Source organism: Liolophura sinensis, chromosome 8 (genome assembly GCF_032854445.1).
Source record: "Liolophura sinensis isolate JHLJ2023 chromosome 8, CUHK_Ljap_v2, whole genome shotgun sequence".
NCBI lineage: Eukaryota > Metazoa > Mollusca > Polyplacophora > Chitonida > Chitonidae > Liolophura > Liolophura sinensis.
Window position 1 is genome coordinate 1,745,563 of NC_088302.1, and position 25,532 is coordinate 1,771,094.

The 25,532-nt window shown below is 39.6% G+C and overlaps 1 protein-coding gene across 5 annotated transcripts; it reads right to left on the bottom strand.

Annotated features, from left to right (window-relative positions):
* Window positions 1–257: 257 nt before the first annotated feature.
* LOC135473044 (beta-1,4-mannosyltransferase egh-like) lies at window positions 258–23,222 on the bottom strand. Of its 5 annotated transcripts, none has more exons than XM_064752826.1 (5): window positions 23,140–23,222; window positions 19,830–20,057; window positions 12,888–13,026; window positions 3,634–3,760; window positions 258–3,273 (listed from the first exon to the last, which is right to left on the bottom strand). In XM_064752826.1, exon 5 carries the CDS (start codon window positions 3,217–3,219, stop codon window positions 1,828–1,830), a length of 1,392 nt encoding a protein of 463 aa, XP_064608896.1. In that variant the 5' UTR covers window positions 3,220–3,273; window positions 3,634–3,760; window positions 12,888–13,026; window positions 19,830–20,057; window positions 23,140–23,222; the 3' UTR covers window positions 258–1,827. The 5 variants fall into 5 exon arrangements, with proteins under 5 accessions (XP_064608896.1, XP_064608894.1, XP_064608893.1 ...); XM_064752824.1 differs by having other exon boundaries at window positions 19,788–20,057; XM_064752823.1 differs by having other exon boundaries at window positions 19,688–20,057.
* Between the last annotated feature and the right edge of the window lie 2,310 nt (window positions 23,223–25,532).

Genomic DNA, 25,532 nt, shown 5'->3' on the forward strand with positions numbered 1-25,532 from the left:
CCTCACCATTTCTGAATGTACAGGATGATTGTACATTAGCTCACTGAGGCTTTGCCATTCCTGAATGCAAAGGATGAATGTATGTTAACTCAATGAGGTCTAGGCATTCCTGAATGCACAGGATGATTGTATGTTAGCTCAATGAGGCCTTGACATTCCAGCCTTGTACTGCACACAAGTCTCAGGTTGTCATGTGTGGCACCATATGTCATACATGATATCTTCACCTAAAAACTGGAGGTACCTTTTACAGAGAATAATCAGAAGGATAGCTTTGGCTTTTGTACCACTTAACTGTTTCTGGACATCTCTTCATTTATTGGACAGAACATTACATTTCCTTTGTCATGCCGTTATATTTGAATATAACAGGTTTGATATCAAAACACATTTTTACAAAACTCAAAACTTTAAAACTGCCTTTACATCAGGGCAAACTTGTTGTTACTTCAGGGTAACACTGCCAGCCTTTTTCTTCAGGTTTGTTTCATATAGGTTTCTTTGCAAAGAAATAATACAAAATAAATAACACAAAACAAATAACACAAAACAAACAAACAAATCCTTTCCACTCGTGGCAATTTTGGCTTGAAATTCCAATGACATCAATGGTGTCAGTGTCACAACGCATCCATTTGTGAAGATCACAACCAGCAGGGCTACACATACATGTAGAGATTGACGTGAATAACAATTATAGGCCTCCTAGCTCAGACTACAGAGGTGCAGCATATAATACTACATGATCTGTATAACCCAAACCATAGCCAACACCCATTTTACCCAATGGCAAAACTTAACATTTACTGACTTATGAAATGGATAGCATTGCACCCAAGTTCTTCCATTGCCTCAAAATGCAGCAAGAATAAACAAGTCATATGACTGATAAATAAAATATACATGTAATATTATACTGTAAAGCTGACAAAAAGTGAACTCTTCACTTGGACTCCACATATTAGCATTATGGTTTACAGGCATGAGTACAGGTGACGTAATTACCACTCAATACAATTCCAAGCACATCAAAATACATATACTCCTGACAGAATAGCCTTCAGTCATAAGCACAGCTGCAGGAGATAGAAGATAACACAATTCTTGTGGTACAAGCCCAGGAACCTGGACAAAAATAAATCAAGCTTAATCACAAGAATTTTTTTACATATGTCTAGGAGCACGTGTGGTACAAGTTTAATGAAAATTGGTTTATATGGTTCAAAGGCTATTGCATTGACAAGCCTTTCACAAAATGTAACTTCAATGCCACTCGGCATACTTAATGTTATTAATGGGATGTTATGCCTACTTCAGAGGGACTATTTTTTTATCTTACCTTTCAAAACCAAGAAATACTGATGGGCATTACTGAATTCAAATAATTCACATGTCTCTAAGAACTATACAATAGTGTATAGAATGACATCTTTGACTTTTTGTAACCATACGTCTTGGACCCATAATGTAAACATGTCCACAAGCACTGTGACCTGAAACTAGTCAGTATCTCTACATGTAACTGCAATGGTTCACATGCACACATCCTTTCATCTACAGCTGCACATGAACATTTACCTAGCAATAGCATTACAAAGTAAAAAGCATTTACAGATCTTTTAAAACATTAATATATGAACATATATTTCAAAACATTTCAGAAATGAGTACAAATGACTAGACCAGTTAAATAAAGTCACTTTTAAAGGGTCTTTTACCAGACTGATGCTACTGATCATGGACTGATCATATCAAATGGAGCAAACTTATCATCCTGCTTCAGATCTTAGAATAATTCCAAGAGTTATCTCCCCTTCTTGCTTTGCCTTAAGCCAAAAGAACAGGGTTGGCCTGGCTGTAGGGTTTTGCCCCTGTAACTCTCTCCTTTTTCACAACATCAAAATTGATTTTGTTTGAAAAGATTGCCCACAGGACTGCAGTTACTTCAAGAACATAGGCCAGTGGAATGACTAGCACTGTAGAGATACACAGCAGGCTGTATTTAATGATTCCAAGTCGGTGTACATTTAGAGATTTCACAGAGCCAAAAACAAAAAGAAACAAAAACACTGCTCCAAGGAAACCAAAAACAATCTTTGATGGGAAAGAAGCCGCTACTGGAAATATCAAAGACATTATGAAGGAAACTGTACTCATGGGCATGAACATTATTGCAAGCACTAAAAAAAATATACCAGCTTTGTATTGATGTTGTACCGGGCAAGATTTCCAGGCAAGGTAGATACCCTGTGCCCACCGTCTTCGTTGTCGCATGAAATCTACAAAAGTGAACGTACTTTGTTCATTCATTTCACCTTCCACAAAGCCAAAACTATAGCCCATACTGCTGGCCAAAATGCCAAAGTAACAATCCTCGGCAATGGAGGCTTCAGGGCCGTGGTCATAATTCACTCTCCGTTCAGCCGCCACATTGGACACGTTAAAGGACCCTTTCCAGTTGAATATAGGCTTGTGGAAGACTTTAAAGCAAAAGCGAAGAGCACCGTAGTCTATAGCTACACGAACACTGTCAATAAGCGTTGTCACCCAGTTCACCACATGCCCTGATCCATAAGTAATGACACCTTGTCCAAAATGGTGGGAACCCTCAGTTACAAAGTTGAATATACCTATAGCGGAATTCTTTGTCAACAAGGTTTCTTCGTCTAAGTGTACAATCCAGTCATCATCATTCAGCATGTTTACACCATCCTCCAAACAGTACTGCAGGGCGCGGGCTTTGAACAATGACCCCTGGGAGGTGACATAGGTGTCGGGGACCACAATTTCTCGAACCCCCGGCATCCTGGCAAGGTGGATAGCCTTATCCGTGACAATCTCAAACATGCAGTTGTCTACTCCAGCCTGACAGCAGGTTTCCATATTTCTCCTCAAGTTGTCTTTGATGAGTTCTGGGAAATCGCCTTTAGTAACAACACGGAAACATATAAACGGAGCTAGTAATGGGGATCCTTTGAGTGTTGGAGGTTCCGGAAAAGTATTGAAGAATATGATGCCCAAGAAGTTTGTCACGCTCAAAGGAACGGCCGAAAGAGAAAGCATTCGTAAAAAATATGATACCAGCGTGATTATGATACCATACTCCTCAAATGGATCGAACTGTTCTTCATCTTCCATCAAAGGGCCAATCAGAAACACCGCAAGAATGACCAGAAAAAGGGAGACTACTATGGTATGTTTCAATTGATTGACTTTCATCTTTCCCTGAGGTGAGACAGACTGATGTCTTACAAGTACCCCTTGTATTTACACCTGCATGAAAAAAATCCAAAAACACTAAACTAATTATTGAACTGAAACCATGGTCCTTCCTGGGATCTTTTAAGTTCTTTATTTTTTGCTTTCTTACACTTTTTCATAACACATTCCTCTGATGAACCTTGTTGACTGACAGTTCATAGTATCTGGAAGATAATTCCAGTCATAAGTGATTTATTTATTTATTTGATTGGTGTTTCATGCCGTACTCAAGAATATTTCACTTATTCGAAGGCGGCCAGCATTATGGTGGGTGGAAACCGGACAGAGCCCGGGGGAAACCCACGACCATCCGCAGGTTGCTGGCAGACCTTCCCACGTACCAGTCATAAGTGAGTAGTAGTTTCTATATACCTGGATGATGACATGACAACCGACTGTGTACATTTGAACCCGTGGCATATACTCAGTAGGAACACTCGTGCTGGCTGGGTCGAGCCTGACTGGAGTCTGCCTGCAGTCTGTGAGACGTTCACACAAGCTGTAACACATCAACACAGATACATCATGTCAGTTGGTGCTAAACAATAGAATATTGATTGACCATCTAATATAAGAGCATGACAACAGTCTACACGCATCTCTCAACATGCAAGAACCAAGTGTACTATTGGTACTATTTTTTTACAGCATTATATATCTGCACACCACTTTCACCCGAAGACCATGTGAAACAAATGAAACGGGGTGGTGTGTAACAGTAGCATTACAGCCATAGCGTGGCGGCAACACTTTAAGCCCCATCCAGTCTATCCAACATCGTTCAACTTTGCTGACTCAACAGCAAGTTGAATGCTGTTGAGGTAAGTTGAGTTTCTCATCAACACTACAAATCAGACAGGTCAACATTGTCCAACACTGTTGTCGTGTTTTTAACCATGCTGACCTGTATTTTTTTTACCTAACTTTTTACAAATTGGAGGGAAATTTCCATCTTTCTCTCCAATGTACGAGACACAATGATGAGCATTCAGAAGAATTGTGTCATGGTTTTATCGGATGTGCTTGTTGCCATGGCCATACTCCTGTATCAAGGAAACTGTCTAATCATGAGACCAGTTTCTCTTTTGCCTTTGGCGCAGCCATTTTGCCCAGGTCACGTGCCTTAAGATGGTCACTTTATTTCAATCCTGCTGATTGGCTTCATTCACTCAACTTGTTGACAAAAAATACACATGCAAATTTCCGATTCAACAAAGTTGGGTGATGTTGAGTGTTGTTGAATGGAGTTGAAGAACCCGTCCAGACTACTCAGCATGGCTCAATTTGTCAAGTCAACGCAAGTTGAGTGATGTTGGGTTGTTTGGACAGGGCTATAGCACCAGGAAACAGGACATTCAACATGAGAATGAATACATCTAAATTGAAAACAGAAGTAAAGAAAGATGCCATTAAACTTTAAAGGCAGCCAAGATAACAAAATCAGTTACAGCTTAACTCATTATCAAATTCCTGGTATGTCTTCACATATAAGAATGTTATACTAGTATACATTAAATCTTATGAATGAATGATTAGGGTTACTGCCACATCAGCAGTATTTGAGCCAAACTGTGAACATGTAATAACCTTTTAACATGAAAACTGCACCATCCACAACAGAACAGGGAAGACAATTTTCAAACCAATTAAAATTAATAAAAATGAGTTAAAATTTGAACATCACTATAAAATATCACTATACATTATTTATATATCACTATATAAATTTGAATATAATTTGAAAAAATTCTTAATTATACATGTACAATGACCTTGAATATACAATAGCCTTATAAAGACATTTTAATTACTCTAATTCTTCAACCTTTTCGCATACGAGAGATCAAATTTCAGGGTATTTATGCATGTTTTTAATTTGATTTTGATGGCAACACTACATTAATTGGATTGGCCAATTTCAGGACTTAACAAAAAATATAATATTATCAGTCTACATGAAATAATGCCCTCAGAATTTGCTTGAACATGCAAAATTGCTGAAGAATTACAGTACATGTGTTTAAACAGAGTATCATCAACATCCCTGAATTAACTGTTACACAGAATGCATTTAAGGCACAGCCCCAACAGGAACATCTGTGAGGACCTAACCAGTTCACCAGGAGACTCAACTGAGCCAAATACTGAGATAACTGTTTTGTCTTGTTGGACACCTGGAAAGTTGATATCTTCACACTCATCCATAGTGGAAGTGCCCATGGGCCATAATTTCATGAAAAATTTATATGTATGAATCCACATGGGTCTCCAAACTGCTCTCTATCCCATCATAACAATGACATACAGCACACTGCTGTCTCACAGCCATTCAGACACACATGTATCAGTCATACAGGCATTTGCCTTGTCATAGAGGCAAACAGATCAACGGTCCAACCTGCCTGGTTCCCTCAACCTACAATCGTGCTCCTCTGTGTAAATGAAGCATCTTTGGGTAAAGCGTTTAACTCCAAATCAAAAAAATAAATCCCTGGAAAAATACGAAGAAAACTACCTCCTTAGTTCAGCCTCTGCATACAGTCGTACAAGTATTACAGTCAACACAGTTTGATGAGACACTGATAATACAAATCTATAGATAGAGATCTCATTGGAAGAAAGCCATATACCAAGTCATCAGAAAAGGAAAGAAGTATATGTTTATCAAAGGTTGGTCAGTCTGGATGCCAGCACAGGTACCTGTCGGTCTCACACAAACAGCAAATAGCAGATCTGAGCATCGGAAGACTGCGTAACTAGTGTGAAATACAAAAAGGAAACCCAAACTACATTCACATATATATCAACAAAAGTGTGGAAATTAGCGCTATTGTAAGAGACAGTAATAAGGAAATTTGTAAACAGCTATGTAGTTTCAGACATGGCAAACATGACAGCGTGTTAATCAGGGTGTTTCTGCCACATTGTCACAGATGACACCACCAGGATGTATGCGTATACTTGTTGCTAACAAAGATACAGCAAACAAATCACCAATTCCTAGTAAAGTCTACCATTGGACAAGTACATCTCACGGCAGCTTGTGCATGTGCGTATCATACCAGGTGCACTCCAATGCTGAAGATCGCTGCAATTTTCACACATACAGTCAATGAACATTTAAGTATTCGCTGCTTTCAAGATAGTGCCATGATGTTTACATTTGTATCGACAGTTTTAAAGTTATTTTAAAAGTATCTTAACAGTGACTTGACTGACCTAACTCATTATTTGGTCAAACTGTCTTTGGTCAAACTGTACAGCCCTGATTTGCTGCAGATATGCATACAAGTTTCTAAGACATCACACTGAGGCAATGATTTCTTCAAACAGCTTATTGTGATGTCTTTAGCCACAGTCTACAGGTCATGCTGCAGGCTCCGACACACTTTCAATCACAGTTAGACCAGAGCTGGTGCTGGCCAGTCCATGGTGCCCATGGAATCACAGATTGTCAGAGCCATGAGTGCAGGTGCGTTATCTTCCAGGAATATGTTATCATTTATTGGGGGAACTGTCAAGATATGACTGGCTGTAAGTTATTGCCAATGTGCTCACTACATTTCTCAGCAATTAAATCACATTCCACTGTATGCAGTGTAGGAACACAGCTGTAAGACAAACAAGCCCAGGCCATCAGTGGCACTATTCTACGAGACGTTAGGCTGACAAGGCGGCTGTTCATTTCACACCCCCTTCTCCAACCCCATTTCACAATGTACACACTCCCAACCTTTCCATGGCTTCCTTCACTGGCAGGCACTTTTTTGGTTCACATCACAAACAGTCATATCTTTGCAACTCATAATTTACTGAAAAACTTTTTTTTTTAAGTCTGTTCTTGACCTTTCCTTCATCCAGCTTATTAGAAACAAGTCAAACATAATTTTCTGTTCTGGTTCATAAATCAAACCACGGCAGTGGAATCCCCGACAGAAAAGAAGGTTCTTCGTCCAGTTCATTTTCCTGTTGTTGAAAATTCTTCAAAATGTTGCTGACTGTCCCATGGATACCAAATGTGGTTATTCTGATGCAGATGGAGAGTGGACACATGCTTTCACAATCACATTTGTCATGTTTGATGAAAGCTCTCCAAGTTTGACCTTTACGTTAAAAGTATTTCAGCAATGCTGTGGTTAAATTAAAAAAAGTAATTTTAAACATATTAAAATTTTATGGGCTGTTCATAGTTTGTGGTTTATATATATATATATATATATATATATATATATATATATATGTATATATAAACATACACTGACAGTCAGGACTACAGGCACAGAATTGGAATCTCAGAGGATATCACCTTCCCTTGTCACAAGACAAATCTACCCATGTACTGGAGGCAAACAGGGGCGAAAGCCTCTCCACACTGTTCCATACAGTGTAACTACACCAGAGATGTGGCCCATAGCCCTTATAGATAATGAGCAGTGTTCAAACCCAGATCCCAAATTTATTCATCAAGTTTCTCTTTGCAAAGTGCTAACTGTGTGTTTTCCTTAATCCATTTAATTTATCACGCAAAATAATTACAATACATGTGGGATTTTAAACTTTTCTTCAAATTTACCTATATTTTGTTGCAAATTAATTAATTATTACACAAAATAAATAATAATTACACTCAGAATCTCAATTTTCATGAACAGGGTCATGAGAATCTTATGAATAAATTAACAATGGCCTAATTTCACTTCTTTTACCTTGTAACGTTACACCTATCCACGTATACACGATTGTTTCCCTCCATATTACATCCACGTCTTAGTCATGGTGTTGGGAATTGTGATATTAACATGGTGGCGATGTGTAATCCCAGGTCCTGTGAAACAGTCCTGAGTTATCAGCAGAGCCAGTCCTCTGACAATCAGTCAACACCACAAGTTATACACATTGTAGGCATCCACTTGTACAGCCTGTCAATTTGATTACCACAGCAGGCCATTAGCTTCTCTACTCTAACCCACTACACCTCTGCTACTCCCATTTCAATAGAAGAGCCTGGCCTTCAGTACAACGCGATGAGAAGGCGTCTCTTGGGGTACAGTCCATTCTCTGCCTGATGGCCGCTCATATGTTGCTTTATTCTCTTCCCAATGGCAACTCATTTGTTCTAGCTTCTATTCCCTTCACTGAGACCAGTAGCACCACTGCCTCCACCGAGTCTGGCATCGTTGGAGGAGTCCGTGGCTTGTTTTGTAACATTTTACCTCACACCAGCTGACAACTTCTGCAACATTGGGATGTTGCACCATATCCTCTAAACTGCCACCAGTGGCAGTCAGATCCACAAATACACCTGCCTCTTGTTGGCGAGCTGATGGGTAAAATCCTGTAGCACAAACAAGTACTTTAAGGCTGGCTCAGTAGACATGATTTGGTCTGTTACACTGGCAGATGATAAGGGCAGAACATCTGTCAACAAGCCACAATGCGGCTGCCTACTCCAATGTTATCAGAGCTATATTCCAATCAGGCTGGAAGCCTTACAATAGAACTGTGGCACTGGAGATGCCTCCCAGGGCAGTCCTCTCTGGCACACACTCACCAGTGACCTTTCCACTGTACAGGCATTACCACAAAGAGCTAATGTAATTATCAATATCAATAGAAAGCAATTTAAAAACCTGTGTTGGATTTACATTTACATGTATTGCAAACAGCCAGAGGCATTGAAATACATAGACTTACACATGCCCATTAGCTACATGTAGGAATTGGGAATGTACATGTACATAACTGTAGACCTGAGGCATTAAAGTTGTACTTCAGTTCCAAGAGAAACAAGGAGGAAATATTAAAATGATATGTAAAGCTTTGGAACAGAGCTAACGTTGTGCACTGAATAACAACATTTAAGCCATAGAAGCAAAACTGCAATGTCCTCAAAAGCAAAATCCATACGTGAGTGTTCAGTGATGCCATATGATCTCGCATGATGTGAAGCCAGACAAAAGTGAAGCTAGCAAAAGCCATTTTAATACACTGCATTTTTTACAATTTAGAAAAGCTATTCATACTGTCTCAAACCTTATTATTTAGCCTTGCCTATATGGTATAGAAGTTTTAACAACAGTGTAGCTCCCAAACACATATGTAACTCTATCAGGGTTACAGTCTGAATTCTGACCTCATCCACATGCAAATGTAAAATGCGTGAGCACTGGTACCTACTAGTGTACATGTATGTGGAATACAGAGAACTCAGCACTGCACACACACGTGAATTCTGACAAGTGTAATCTTATACAGTTATTATCATAATCCATGAACTGATCGTTGCAGTGTTAATGTATCGTGTTAGCAGGACATATATTAACTCTCAGCTCAGTGGCCGTGTGTCCAAGGTGTTAACTCTCAGCTCAGTGGTTGGGTCCAAACTGTTTTACTTTCAGCACATACACTTGTCAAACAACAAACAGAGTCTATTCTTGACACTCTAAACACATTGACACCTTATGCATTATGAAGTATTACTTTCCAGCAATACAGTATGTAACAACATCGTGTCAAGTTAAAATTTAACTTTGCCCTAATCTCTCAAGCTTTTCAAATATGACAGAACCCCAGTGGGTGGTGTCAAGACGTGCAGCCAAACCATTTCGCATACCTGTACTATAAAACATTCATGTATCAATTCCAAAACAAAAGTAATTCAAGGAGTTAAAATCTGTTATGATAATCACATGGAATCCTACTGACTAATCAGAGGTCCAGCTCAAACCATAATCACAATGAATTATTCTGTGATAATAACTAATTTATGGCTGTCTGAATTTCAGACTATCACCAGGCCAGCTACAGGTGTATAGGCTAATGTGTGAGAGCATCAAGTTACCTGAATGCACTTTGGGATAACCACAGAGTGACAAACCGTAAGCATAGGTCATGACAACATTCATGTATCAGTGTCATTCTCTACCTGGGTAATACTACACTCAGAATGTCCACAAAATGTTACAGCTCAAGATATCATTAGTTTTAAGTGCATGGCAAAACCAGGCTTCAGAAAGACATCTACATGGACATACTGTGACACATGTGCATGTACATGTGTGTATGATGTAGCAGCTGGCGCGGGACAAGCCACAGGGGTTTGTGGGTACATGAACATGTATACTATCATCTCCTGAATGGGGGGGGGGGGGGGGGGAATAGACCGCCTGAAGATTAAGAGTCAACTGACGTGTCACACAGAGCGGTCCGCCAATTTCTACAATGTTGAGTCGTACAAGGGAACACATCTGTTTTTCTGTTCACTGATTTAGAGCATGTTTGTTTGAATGTTTGGTTCATCCAAAAAATCAGGATATACCCCATTTCTCTCCCATGTCCAGGGACAACAATGCTTCATTTAAACTGCTAACCATGTGCATCAATAGGAAACCTTGTTGTGCTTGAGGAGGAAACTCATCACCTCAGCAGGTACCCTACAAACTCGAAGCTGCAGTCCAGCAAGCCAGCCAGTGAGAAATGGACCAAAACATGTTACCCATGTTATTGTAGTGGTCAGAACTGTTTACAGACCATATGTACAGCACAGTCAGCAATTCAACTTACATGCAGTTCAGTGTTAAAACTACGATGGATGTACTACTTTTCTAATATCTAAATCACTCTCTAAATACACTAAGACATCGCTGAACTATAAAGATTATAATAACTGAAGTCTGTGGCATGTTTGTCGTTGATCAACTCCTCAAAGCATTATGTTACAGTGTTTATTTACACCTGTTACACATACATGTAGTCTCTTTCATAAAACCTCGTTAATCAATTTATCGTAACCTTAATTTAGCCAATGTCTTCCATGAAAATGCCACGAGAAATGTGACTTTGTGAGAGAGGCCCCCCAGGGGGTGTCTGTAAGTTTAAGCTACAGATGACTGTGTGAACAGTCAGACTACCATGTGGGTGACATACATGTAGCTTTCCTAGACATCCACTTCAGTGAGGCAGGCGGTGACAATTTCAATCAAGCTCTTCCACGAGGAATATCAAAGTGCAAGTATGGAAATACAAGATCCACTAGAGTTAATCCCATAATCAGGTGCAAATGTGCACAGGCCACTGACATTCTACAGCCTGTTCTACATTCTTCACCGGAAGTTTTACAGCCCCACGTTTATTGTCCTGGGCAAACACAACGATCAGATAGTGCACTTATTCAAAGTGATTTACCACAGCTGCATTCTTACAAATAAATCTTCTGACTACTGACATGATGAGAATATTCAGACTGACATGTTTAATAGACTGCTTTCCAGCTATTTAATTGAATATGTTTTGATATCATAGTCATGACAGCTAGCGCAGTAAATGCATACATTGAACAAAGAAAAACACAGAAGACACAACTCTGATGTTCTCCATTCTACATCATAATATAGTAAATGTAGCTACAGTGGTATTTCACAAGCACGACAGTACAGACACATGTACACAGGGCTCCATGAGTTACTGCCATTAACAACCAGAGAACAGACAGGGTGGGGAAATCTGGACAATTTCCTGTGCTGCCATGAACCACACCTGCCTAAATATGTCCTGTTATTTGTAGGACTGTGCTTGGATTGCTGTACAGAGAAAACTGGCGCCAGCCTGCAGAAAACAACCACACCCGCCTAAATATGTCCTGTTATTTGTACAGATGTGCTGGGATTGCTTTACAGAGAAAACTGGCGCCAGCCTGCAAAAAACAACCACACCTGCCTAAATATGTCCTGTCAGTTGTACAAATGTGCTCAGATTGCTGTACAGAGAAAACCGCCTGCAGAAAACAACCACACCCGCTTAAATATGTCCTGTCACTTGTACAAATGTACTCGGATTGCTGTACAGAGAAAACTGGCACCAGCCTGCAGAAAACAACCACACCCGCCTAAATATGTCCTGTCAGTTGTACAAATGTGCTCAGATTGCTGTACAGAGAAAACTGGCACCAGCCTGCAGAAAACAACCACACCCGCTTCAATATGTCCTGTTATTTGAACAAATGTGCTCGGATTGTTGTACAGAGAAAACTGACACCAGCCTGCAGAAATTAACCACACCCGCCTAAATATGTCCTGTCACATGTACAAATGTACTTGGATTGCTTTACAGAGAAAACTGGCCCCAGCCTGCAGAAAACAACCACACCTGCCTAAATATGTTCACGTAGCCGTCTGCTTTAGATACTCTCACCATCTGAACCAGCAGTAACTGTGACAAATGCTATCCTTGTAGCCGCCTGCTTTGGATACTCTGACCATTTGAACCCGTAGGAACTGTGACAACTGCTATCAATGTAGCCGCCTGCTTTGGATACTGTTTTCAATGCAGCCACCTACTTTTCACCTCTGACCTTCTCCTCTACAGTCTAAGTGAAAACCCTTACATGTGCATGTATATTTATATATATACACTATGTACACAGAGCAGGAATCACATGTAGAGGGTTCTACAGCCTACCAAAGCCACCAGTATTTGTGCGTAACAAGTATATTATAGGCATCTTTCTGGTATTTATGAGAACATTAAACAATTTGTGCTTCAAAAGACCAACCATAAGTATAGTCCACATTTTCCTGGATTTCTAAAAATAAATCACATGCACATTTTACTGTTATGCAAACACTTACAGAGCTCAATCCCCAAGGGAATCGCTGACCCAGCATACACAAGCAGCCAGTTCCAGAGCAATGAAGGTCGTCTATCACAACAGCTACCTGGGCATCAAAGCCTGTATGAGCAATCCCACTCTACTCCTCACACTTCCTCCTGTAAACATACATGTACAATCATTCAATTACACACATACACTATAAAGACATGTCTGTATCTCTCTCATCTACTTGAACAGTCTCCGGTGACATGATGTATACGTGTATGGCTGGATTCAGTGAGCACCAAGCAGGGAACAAAACATCACACCATGTCCTCCATGCCCTGCAGAGATCTCCACCACAATGCAGGGTGTGATCTTGTTTGGTTCCTCACTGCTATGCTTGGACTCAGTGACCTAAGAAGACGATTCCTTCCCTTCATCACTAATCAGACTTCCCAATGAAGGAAGCTCTCCAGAACCTCTGTATGTACGCCCAAAGGGCTGTCACACATGTAGCAATCTGAGAAATCAACAATCTCAAGCTATTCACAGTAATATATTGAAGCTACTCTTACGTCATGGCTGTCATGACATCAAATTCTGTACAGTCTATGCATATTTTCCACTGCAAATGACACAACCTTACTCTTGTACATATGCATACATGTATGTGAATAAGTAAATGTATACATGATAGGTCTTGTATGGTCAAGGTGGTTAAAGTGCCAGCACTGTGCAATGGTCAAGAACCTCTCACCAACAGCGTATATGCTAGTGTTAATGCCAAGGTACCTGACAAACCTCCTCACAGTCTATGCTAGTGTTAATGCCAAGGTACCTGACAAACCTCCTCACAGTCTATGCTACTGTTAATGCCAAGGTACATGACAAACCTCGTCACAGTCTATGCTAATGTTAATACCAAGGTACCTGACAAACCTCCTCACAGTCTATGCTAGTGTTAATGCCAAGGTACCTAACAAACCTCCTCACAGTCTATGCTAGTGTTAATGCCAAGGTACCTGACAAACCTCGTCACAGTCTATGCTAATGTTAATGCCAAGGTACATGACAAACCTCGTCACAGTCTATGCTACTGTTAATGCCAAGGTACATGACAAACCTCGTCACAGTCTATGCTACTGTTAATGCCAAGGTACCGGACAAAACTCCTCACAGTCTATGCTAATGTTAATGCCAAGGTACATGACAAACCTCGTCACAGTCTATGCTACTGTTAATGCCAAGGTACCTGACAAACCTCGTCACAGTCTATGCTAATGTTAATGCCAGGTACCAGACAAAACTCCTCACAGTCTATGCTAATGTTAATGCCAAGGTACATGACAAACCTCGTCACAGTCTATGCTAATGTTAATGCCAAGGTACCTGACAAACCTCGTCACAGTCTATGCTAGTGTTAATGCCAAGGTACCTGACAAACCTCGTCACAGTCTATGCTACTGTTAATGCCAAGGTACCTGACAAACCTCCTCACAGTCAATGCTACTGTTAATACCAAGGTACTTGACAACCTTCCTCACAGCCTATAGTACTATTAATGCTACTGACAAAACTCCCAACAAAACAATGAAGAAAACATCATGAAAGAAGCCAACATTTGATCACACCACGCATTCTATTTCGTTAAACGCACAGACATTGAGTACTTGGGTGAAACTACTTCCGAAAATTTCTTCACATTTTTGCCTCTGGCCATTCTGACCCATGAACCCATAACAATCTTGAGTATTCCAGGCAGAAAATACAAATTAAACAAATACATGTAAGGCCTTGCGGCTCGAAGGGTAACTGGGTATCCAATACCTGTAAAGACACCCACGAAGCGTTTTTACCTGTATCCATTTGGATACCCGTAAAATATTGTTGTCACAATTTTTGTGGGATGCATTTTGCGCTTAACTGGTCCTTATGCTTCCATAGGGATATGATACTTCAAATTAATTGCTCATTTGATGAAGCATTCATTGTACAATATTGAAGGAAATCTTGTAAACATCCCATGACAATGTCCTATGACAAGAGCCAAGGTGTTAAATTCTCCATGTTTCGTTATTTTCACCACGCTATACCTAATGCCGTGGAATCGATTCGTTGAGAATTCGGAGGCTCTGGTTAACTGGTGTGAAATGACTACAGCTTGACAATGACGGAAAGAAGACATGAATGTCAAAAGGTATTCTGCAAGTAGCTGAAGCCAGCTATACTTACATAGATCTACCCTAGATTACTATTTGTCAATTACGTTAGTTCAGTCATGGATGGCTATATCTACATGTATTTATTTACGTCATTGGTGTTTTATGCCGTACCGGTAACCTATTCAAGAATATTTCCTACGACAGTGACTAGCATCAAGGTGGTGAAAACAACGGGCAGAGCAAGGGAAAACCCTCATTGACATGTGTGATCAGAGTAACAAATTTTATCTTGTTCATTTACATTTTAATATTTGATCCAAAGAGATCGAAAGGGAAGAATTTTTATTTCAGCATACTTTGTCAAAAAATCCCTAACAGAGCCCCTTTTTTTATGTTGGCTTCCACTATTGTGCTTTTCTCATTTAAGATTTGTCACCCCCCCCCCCCCCCCCCCCCACACACACACACACATGAACCCCTTCTTTTGGCAGGAAAAACTACTGTTGGAGAGAGCCTAAACATCATCTACGGGTACCCAAATGGATACCCATAGACTTTTGACAAAATGCAAGGCCTGCATGTACATATGTCTTGCATCGTGTTCCTTATCTTACACATGTGTGAATAATCTCACATGCCAGAGAGCTTTGGTACAACAAAAGTTACCCCAAAAGTGAATGCTAATTAAGCACACGGTGCAAATAAGCAGGGAGGTGTGCATCTGGCGGAGTTGTGTGCCATGCCTGTGATTCTAATCAGCCTTTATATATAATACAGCAGGATGATGATAAACTCATGCTACATGTGGGATTCCAGAGCACCACCTACCATCTCAATGTACACAAGCCACACAGTGTGAAGCCAAGCTGATACCATTACCAGAAACATAAAAAACTTCTGATCTGCCAATAAGCTTGGCACCTAGGTACATATCTGAACAACCCTTCGTGTCACAACTTTTTGACACAGCGTAATTCAAAGTTTTATTAGATTATCAAAGGTTTTTCAACTGAATTTGATAGCCTCTCAATTGTATCTATGAGCAAGCTTAAATGTTTACCACCTCTCAGGAACTGACTCAGTCAATGGTATAGGGTTTTAAAGTCTATTCTACCTCATCAAAAATGTTTAAAAGAGGCTTGCCTATTTAATCCTGTCATTCTCATTCATTCCCTGCCCAGAAGTTATAAAGTTTATATCAATGGTAAGTATGGGCAACTGCAGAGGATCTAAGTAACTCAAAGCTATTTGTTGCATGACACTGTGATGGTGAAATTAATGAGACAGCTTATTATACACATATAATATTGTGAACAAGTGGATTTCTCGACATCATGGCATATAGCTGAGACATGCCAAATACATATTAACAAAACTTGTATAAAATTAACTGCGTGAAATAGGACTTTTGTCACTGAAAGATTCCCTGGTATTTCACCTTTACACGTATATAAATACCATGTATCATGTAATAGCAAATCTACCAAGTAAACAAAATGACAGGTCGTCTCACCTTTTGAAAGCTGGGCAATATCTGTATTAATCAGAAAATGAAATATGAGAAATTCGTCATTTTTTGGTAAATTCAAGAAGGCTGCCAAATTATTCACCAATCGAAGGTTTAAATTTTTTATAGCCTCTGTATAGCAATAATGACATAACAGTCCTTCACTTTTAAGGCATATGATTTTTTACTCCTTAGCAAGACGCACACGTAGATACTCCCCTAGATGTTGTACACAAATTTGAATGAATGAATCATTATGGCTTAACACCACATCAGCAATTTTGCAGCCATAGCATGGCGAGAACAGGTTTAAAACAGGAGACAGTGAATGGTTTTCAATACAATGGAGAACACTTAACTGGCTAACTAATGATACAATACATAGAAACAGTCATATAATGATCAATGGCAAAAACGACTGCTGCCCCTGCAACTCTCCCAACCAGGTGAGACTAGGTAATGTGAGATGGTCCAACACAGATCCCTTACCTCCAACTGGCTGGAATCCTATACACATGTACACATATAGAGCACAAACAAAGCAAGAGGGAGACTGCCTCATTCCCATCCACTGTTTGGTTTGAACAATGTACATGTGTGTAAGGGTGTTGCAAGGATTTGATAAAGATCTTCAATACTAATAAGAAAAGTTACTGAAAAAAGCACTAAGAGCAATGCACAAATTGATCACACTGAAGGACTGAATAGAGCCAGTTGCTTTTATTTCAGTTGGTAGAGGATTCCATAATGCTGCAGCCAGCACTCAAAAACCATTTTGAAGACTCCGAATTAAGGAATGTATATATTATTTTTCGTTGAACCCAGAGCAAATTGTGAATTGCTGCATTGTGAACATATTCAGGGATTCATACACGTCGATTTTAGACCTCCTTATTCGGGTGTCAATTCAGTTAAAAACTGAAAATTGGGATATAAAAACTGAAAACTGGATAAAAAAAACTCAATTCTGTATTTTTCTGGTACAAACACTCAAATTTTTGGATAACAACTGAACTGCATTTGAAAATATATGTGCAGTGATGAGTGGTCGATTTCAATCGCCAACGGCTGCATCTGTGACAAGCCTAACCCTTGATGACTACTGACGTTCGCGAACAAATATAAAAGAGCGTGGCATAATCATCCAGGACTATGACAAGCCAAAGTGGTTAGGCATGTACTGACTGTAATTAAATTAAAACCAGGCTATAAATAGATTCAAACTATGGTGAAAAGGTTTAGTGGGTATAAAACAAAGTGGAAGTCCATTCGTATTTAGTTTGATCAATCTTCAGCATGCCAGGAAAGTGAAAGCAAAGTAGATACAATACCTGCTGGCTTCCAATGAATGTCGCTTTGATACATGCTATCCAATTGGCTGTGTGTCTTCTATGGAACAATGAGTGAGCTTCTAATAACTTATGAACTGTACACAACAACACAATGGCCGTCTGACAATTCTGTAAGACAGATTGGAAGCCAGAGACCATGTGCTAGTATCAAACGGCAATAGTGAAGAAAACTGTTCTTCCAATGTTATTGCATAGGAAAATACCTAGTTTTGAACTGCTGAATGAAAATGAAACAGTGAATTGTGAATTCACAGTACATCTTAATTGCTGCATACTTCCTATTAGTATACATTTAGATTTTTTTGATTGATGAACATCTAATTTTCATAGCACCAGGACTTAATTTTAGTCAGTTCATCATTAATGTGATCACAGATAAAAGGTAGCTTATCAGAACAGCTACATGTATGTAAAGTTGAGTCACCAGCAAAAGCATTCAAGAGACACATGCAGGGTTTTCAAAATGGGCAATTTTTGAATTTAAATCAACAGTAATTGTGACATAATTACTTTCAATTCAGCCGCCTACTTTTGAACTCTGACCTCCTTCTCCAATTCTAAATGAATACCTTGCGCATGGTATCGATTGATGTGTAGAGGTAGACCCTCTGGCTACATTGTGATGACAGCAGCTTGAGAATTTAGTTGCCATTTGGTCAAATTGACACCGCTGTAGTTTCTTAAGAGAGATATACTGCCAAATGAAATTCAAAATTTTTGAGCTGGTTCAGCTAAATGGCAAAATGAGTTGCGTTTGACTCTTAACTAAACCTCCTCGGCTTACATTTTCCGCAAAATTTCAATGAAGAGAATTATAAAGAGAAATCCGTCACTGTTCTGAGCTATCCGCCCAATGGAATAACATCCAAATGAGACATCGCAAACATTCCCATAATCCAATGCTTCCTCCTGGATCGCAAAATACGATAGACTGAAAGCGAATTATAGGTCTAGTAAACCAACCTATAGTGAGTTGATGGTCGAAGGGAAACCGTGGATAAAACTGAATGTTTGATTGTTCCCTCCATGTCAGATACATGTCAGTAGATATCTGAAAGTCTCAACTTTATGTAGATATAGTCTAAAATAACAGTACAATTTTATGTTAGTGGTGGTGTATCCCTTTAACAGGTAGGTATGGTTATTTCTGTCGAATGCTTTCTTGTAGTCAATAAGAATAAAGACAGATCTGAGTAGCTCGACGCTGGCAATAACCTTGCGCCATAATTCAACCATTTTAATGATGGCAGTTCACAGAATTGTTACATGTAGGAAAGTTTATCGTAAACATGTCTTTCCAGGATTTTAGACAGAAATGGGAGGACTGTAATTGGTCTGTAGTTCACAATTTGTCTTAAAAAAAACAAAAGCTTAACTTCAATCCATGTCTGATTGCCTGTTAAACAGAAGCTAAAAAACAAAGTTTAACTTTCCATCCATCTATGTGCATTTACACACCATTTCTTAACCTAGGTCTGGGAGTTAAAAAAAAGTTTGACCTTCCATCTGAGTATGTACATTTACATACCATACTTTAGACAAGGGGGGTGAAAAAAAAAGCTTATCATTCAATCCACGTATCATAGCCCAATACATAGGAGCTAAAAAAATAAGCTTTTACCTTCCATCCAAATAAGAACACTTACATATCATACCTTAGAGTAGGGAGCTAAAAAAAAAGCTCAGTCTTCCATCCATGTATGAGAGCCCAATATATAGCAGTTAAAAAAAGCTGAACCTTCCATCCAAGTATGTACCCACCATACCTCAGACAAGAGAGCCCATTATATGCTAAAAAAACAACAAGCGTTACCAGATGCCAACACCGCCACTTGCCCTCAAAATACCTGTCCTTATGTCAGAATGGGCAAGATAAAAATGATTCTGTTTGTCTTTTTCTACTTGCTGGTAACCTTATTTTTCCAATGTTTATAATTTCTTCGTCTCCTCTTTACGTTTATAGGAATCACGTTGATGCATTGAGTTGATAACATCATGCAGTCATCCAATCTGGCTTTGACAGATGCTTGACTCTCTTAGATTTGATTAGTTTATTTTTGTTTGGTACGTCTAGAAAGATGTTGGACCAGGTCCTGACAGCTTTGTCAGGGTTCACTTTGTTGTCCACTATAGCCCATCAGGGTGCGTTCAAGAGGTCACTTTGGACAACGTTCTTGCAGCACCTATAATTCAGATTCATATTTAAACTTTTAAGAGTAGTTAATCTTAGATTTTAAAGTGATGCAAACAGGAAAGTGATCTTTAACAGCATAAACTGGAACTTTAACCGAAAGAAATTTGTCAGGACAACTGACGGAAATAGATCTATCATAATTAAGGACGTTTTCACAATTCTTGTAGGGGATCGTACAAGTTGACCAAATCTTCCCACTTAAGGGCTTTACAAGTGGTGATGTCAATGTTAAAGTCTCCCAGTAAGGCCACTTCTTTTTGTTTATTGAATGCTGCTTCTAGGCTACTTTCAAATTCAGTCATCCAGTCAGACTGCGAGTTTGAAGGTCTATAAATATAGCAGACCAAAAATGATTTTGCTTTCATTGGTTTAATTTCCTGTATACAAATGAGCATATCACGCCCATGTGCAACTCTTCCTATCTTTCCTTTCAAGGCTAAAACCTTCAACGGTGATTTCTGAATACACTACATTTTCACTGAGAATTGTTTCAGTGAAGCTCATGATTTACACTTCTCTGATGGGTTTATTCAGAAGGAGTTTCAACTGTTCAGTTTAGGCAGTAAATGGCAGACACTGAGGTGAGCTAGGCACATACCCTTTGAAGGAAGGTTGAAGAAGGACTGTTTATCGAAATGCTGACAGACAATACATTCGGATGAAGAGGACCATCACAGCGGCAGAAAGTTTGGAGAAGGAGGGACATCTGAGCAGTTAGAACATGGCTGTCCTCTATAAATGATAATATATTAATACATTGGGTATTGGTTAATGGTATCAAAACTGTTGTGTAGAATCCCAAACTATCTTCAATGTCAGCAATCTCCAAAGGAATGAAGGTACGGCTGCCGAAATTGTAGCGCGCATATTTGTGTTGGCCTGTACTTTCACAGGAGGCACAAGAGCCAGACGTGCGAGTTGGCTGAAACTCTGGCATTACTCAAAAAAAACAGACTCTTGTAAAGCTCTATCGCAGTGTTTGCAAACATACAGAACAATGTAGAGCACAGGCTAGGCACATCGATCATCTGACTAAGACAAACAGATCGAGATGGTGGTCGGTGTAGGATAATCCCTGAAAATGTCCTATGTTATTGCCATTGACATAAAAATGACTATTTTTGTTAGGCCAACCTAACAACAGGCTGGTTAATTTGTAGGAACATTCGGTCAACATCACTTTATGGTAGGGAAGCTTTAATGCCTCTATGAACAGGGAAATGAAACTATCATTTTTGAAGGTTAGGCACATTCTCATTACTTTCTCAGAAAAAATTCTAACCTAAAAGCTATATTTTTCATTATTCGGGCTAAAATCTTATTCAAGGCCTATCTCGCCTGGGTTTGTTTTCACCTCAAGTGCTCTAGTCACGTGAGTAAAAAGTGTGCTGATCACTGGCTCAAAACAGCTATGACATCATTTATTTAATGTGAGTGAGTGAGTGCTTGGGGTTTAAAGTCGTACTTAACAATTTTTCAGCAATATGACGATGAAGGAATCCTTATAATGCATGTAATGTGCCTCCTTGTTGCAGGATGGATTTCCATCACTCTTTTATCTAGTGCTGCTTCACTGAGATGCCTTACCTAAGGCAAGTAAGGCGCCCAGCTCAAGCCATTATACTGATACGGGTCAACCAGTAGTTGAACTATCCCCTTCATGCTTAACGCCAAGCGAGGAAGCTGCAACTTCCTCTTTAAAGTCTGAGGTGTGACTTGACCCAGGATTGACCCTGGATCTACCACTCCTGAAGTGGACGCTCTAATAACTGTGCTAGCAGGGCCGGTCTTAGAATTGGAAGCAAGGCTACTGAAGAGCTCACCTGTATAATACACATGAATGCTACACTTCAGCTCAATGCATGAAGGACTGAAATCTGGCAAATTACCTGAAATTTGGCAGTTTACAGTAATTAATAAGCTCACAGTTACAATATATTTTAAGATACCAACCCTAAGATTTTCTTTAACCGTGATTCTAATACACAATATCCTAAGTCAGGAATTGAGTACTTCATGATACTTAATACGTACACACTGAATCAATGATGGGATATCTCCCTCTTCTACTCTGCTCTACATGTACGCAAACCCAGAGCTCAATAAATGGAGTACTTCCCTAACATTGCTTCTTATACAGAACACTTTAAGTCAGGAATTCAGTAATTTACAGTACTTAATATATACACACCGAATCGACGATGGAATATCCTGCTATTCTGCTCTACATGTGGCAAACCCTGTGCTCAATACAAGCAGTACGTTTTGAGACCCACTCCCTCCAGCCCTTTGTTTAACAATGATTCTTGTACACAATATACTAAGTCAGAAATTCAGTAATGTACAGTACTTCAAATGCACATATCCAATCAACGATGGAATATGTGCCATTGTGCTGTACATGTGCGCAAACCCTGAGCTCAATACCTGCAGCATTTTTTACAAGATACAACCCCTAACATTTTGTTAAACATTACTTCTTCTACTATTGGACGCTGACGCTGGGGGTAAGACATAAGCTATAGTACAGGCCAGCTAAAACCTATGAATTTAAAACGTCTGTTTATAAATGTACACCACGAATATTAACTGATATGAACACCTTTGCGTGTAAATTAACCAGTGACATCGGATGCTCCATTCACCATGTAACCTGAAAGCCTTCAGCACAAATTTGTTCACAAGGATGACGATCAGACATCCTTTCAGCTTCCGCTAACACTCTAAAAGACAACGTGCAGAACACAGAAGGGAAATTGATATTTTTATAATCTGAACGATTATTTCGTCTGAAAGATACGCGCTTTAGCTTAATGTTATTCAATATTCTAGCAGAAAGATAAAACCCTGCGGAAATATGTATACTCATCCAAAAATGAGGAAGAGCAGCGACACAAGACGCGCGGCTCGCCTTCCGGGTCCTACTCCTAGATCAATCTTACGTCCATGTAGTCTAGACCTATAAGGCTGCTAAGTACTGCTATAGCCTTCCGGCTCTCAAGCAAATTAACATAACATCAAATTAGATGATCAGTTGAGATATGACATTCACTCAATAAAACATCAGGTACCTGTGATGAAACCGGCGAAATCCTCTACTGGTCGTGAACAATGCTGCAGGTCATCCTCCTGTCTTACCGCCTCCCATTTTGATTCGAAGGCCAGGCGCTGACATGCGCAGTCCTCTCCCTTCCAGGGCATATCATTAACATCATCCCTATGTGGTTAATGGAAACATCAACGGTGTATTCCACTTGACTGCTATGTGAACTGTTTTCCTCGCATTACCTTACCACAAAAGATGCATATCATAACAGCTTGCTAAATGCATGGTACAATGAAAACACCAAATCATTGCGCAGAGATGAATGTCACGTGCTCCGCTCAGTTGGTTAGCGCTCTAGCGCAGCGTAATGACCCAGGAGTCTCTCACCAATGCGGCCGCTGTGAGTTCAAGTCCAGCTCATGCATATATTTATAAATTTCACCCCCATATGTTCCCTACCCACCACGGAGTGCCAACAAGGGCGATGCCTGAACCTGGGAATACCCAGCAGGAAAGAACACCAAGGACTCCATATGAGGTATACTCGAACAGATTGATTTATACCAACAGGTTAAATTCAGTCTACTCGATTGACCCATGAGCCACCGCCTCAAAGCGTAGTCCCGCAAACGATATTTCAGAAATAACAATTATTCTCTAAATGATGTGCTGATATAGAGGAAATTGGGACCACGCAGAGGCAGGACATAACCAAGCCGATTGATCGGACCGGGCCCATCCGACCTCCCGTCTCTCTCCAAGTAAGGGTCAAAGTGACGTGGTGGGCGTGAGGATCTCGCAAGACCAACCCGCCCTCAGCCACCAGGATCCCGTCCTCGTAGATTACGGGTCGCGACCCACGGCAAACAGGTTGCTCCCCGGTTGCCTCTCACACAACCGAGAAGACTTAGAAGCCTCTCACACAACCGAGAAGACTTAGAAGACTTTTTAAACATGTCTCTCTCTCTAAATTTCTCCGATTGTCACAAATAAACGAAAGATATGGAATTTAAATATTACACAAACGGCCGGACTATACTGTGTTTTGTTTTAAATCCTTTGGAAAATGGAAGTTGGGCTGGGCAGCAGTTCGGATGTAAAAAGTATGAAGAAAATAAGGCGTACCCAGGGGTAAAAAGTGAAATATTTTACTCCACATAGTTTACATTGGTAGTTTACATGCCATATTTACTATATCTGCCAATTTATTGGAAATCACGCAGTCTATCATAACTATTTTATCTCTGCATTGTGTAAGCATTGGTATTATTTAGACCTCACATATAGTTTATGCATCCATATTGTTTAACGCAGGAGAAATTTTGACTTATATGACTGTAGGGTTCGGGGGTTGAAGAGACCGGTTGGTTGAACAAAACCACACACCTTCAGCAGCTACCTGACAAATCTCTTGACTTAACGCTGTAGACGAACCACGGAAAGCTGGCAGTCCCAGCGAGTCTGTGTTTTAACCCTCGGAGCCGGCCAGCCAGAGCCCTATCTACATTGTGCATGCCTAATTCATTCGCTTAGGCATTACCATTGGGACATCATTGAAAACTGATGATTGTTTCTCTTTACATGATTCTATCCTAATTTTAAACTTTATATACTTTGTTAGTACTTTGGCGGTTTGTGTTAAACGCGTACTTTGATGGTTTATGTTAAACGTCGATTTGAGAATAGACCTTGCGATTATTGACCCAGAATGTCATTTTGGTTGATGGCTGGTATACAAATGTTTAAGCCTGTACTTTGTTTAAAATGCGACGTTTTTATGTTTGTTTTTTTTTTTTTTTTTTTTTTACATTTCGACATTTTTACACTTTCACATCTTTTACACCAATACAGCATTAACCCCTTTGCATGGTGTAAGGCTCCATATATTGTTTACATTGGTATATTGTTTACACCTTTGCATCATTTATGCGTCTATATTGCTTAAGCCTTTGCATTTTTAACCTTCAAAGTTATTTACACCCCTACAATTTTATGGCTCAAAATTGTTTACGGGTTTACACTGAGTATGCATTCACATTGTGTGTACGTTAAATGTTTACAGATGTCTCTACATTAGCTACGCCTGTACATAATTGTTTATACACCTACACAGTTTATACCTTTACATAATTCACGACCCTAGATTACATTGAAGGCTTCTATATCGTTTACACCTATATATTGTTTACACTCCAACGTTCTTTGCCCTTTTCGTTGTTATCGTCTTTACATTGTTTTCTCCTCTATACATGTAGTTTACATATCTACATTACGTAGCTTGCACTTCAACACTGCTTTACTTGCTCGTATATACTGTTTACATTTCTACCTTCCATTGCTAAACAGCTACATTGCTATAACGTTTTTTTACACTGGTATATTGTTTGCACCTTGTGTACGCCTTTACATTGTTTACGT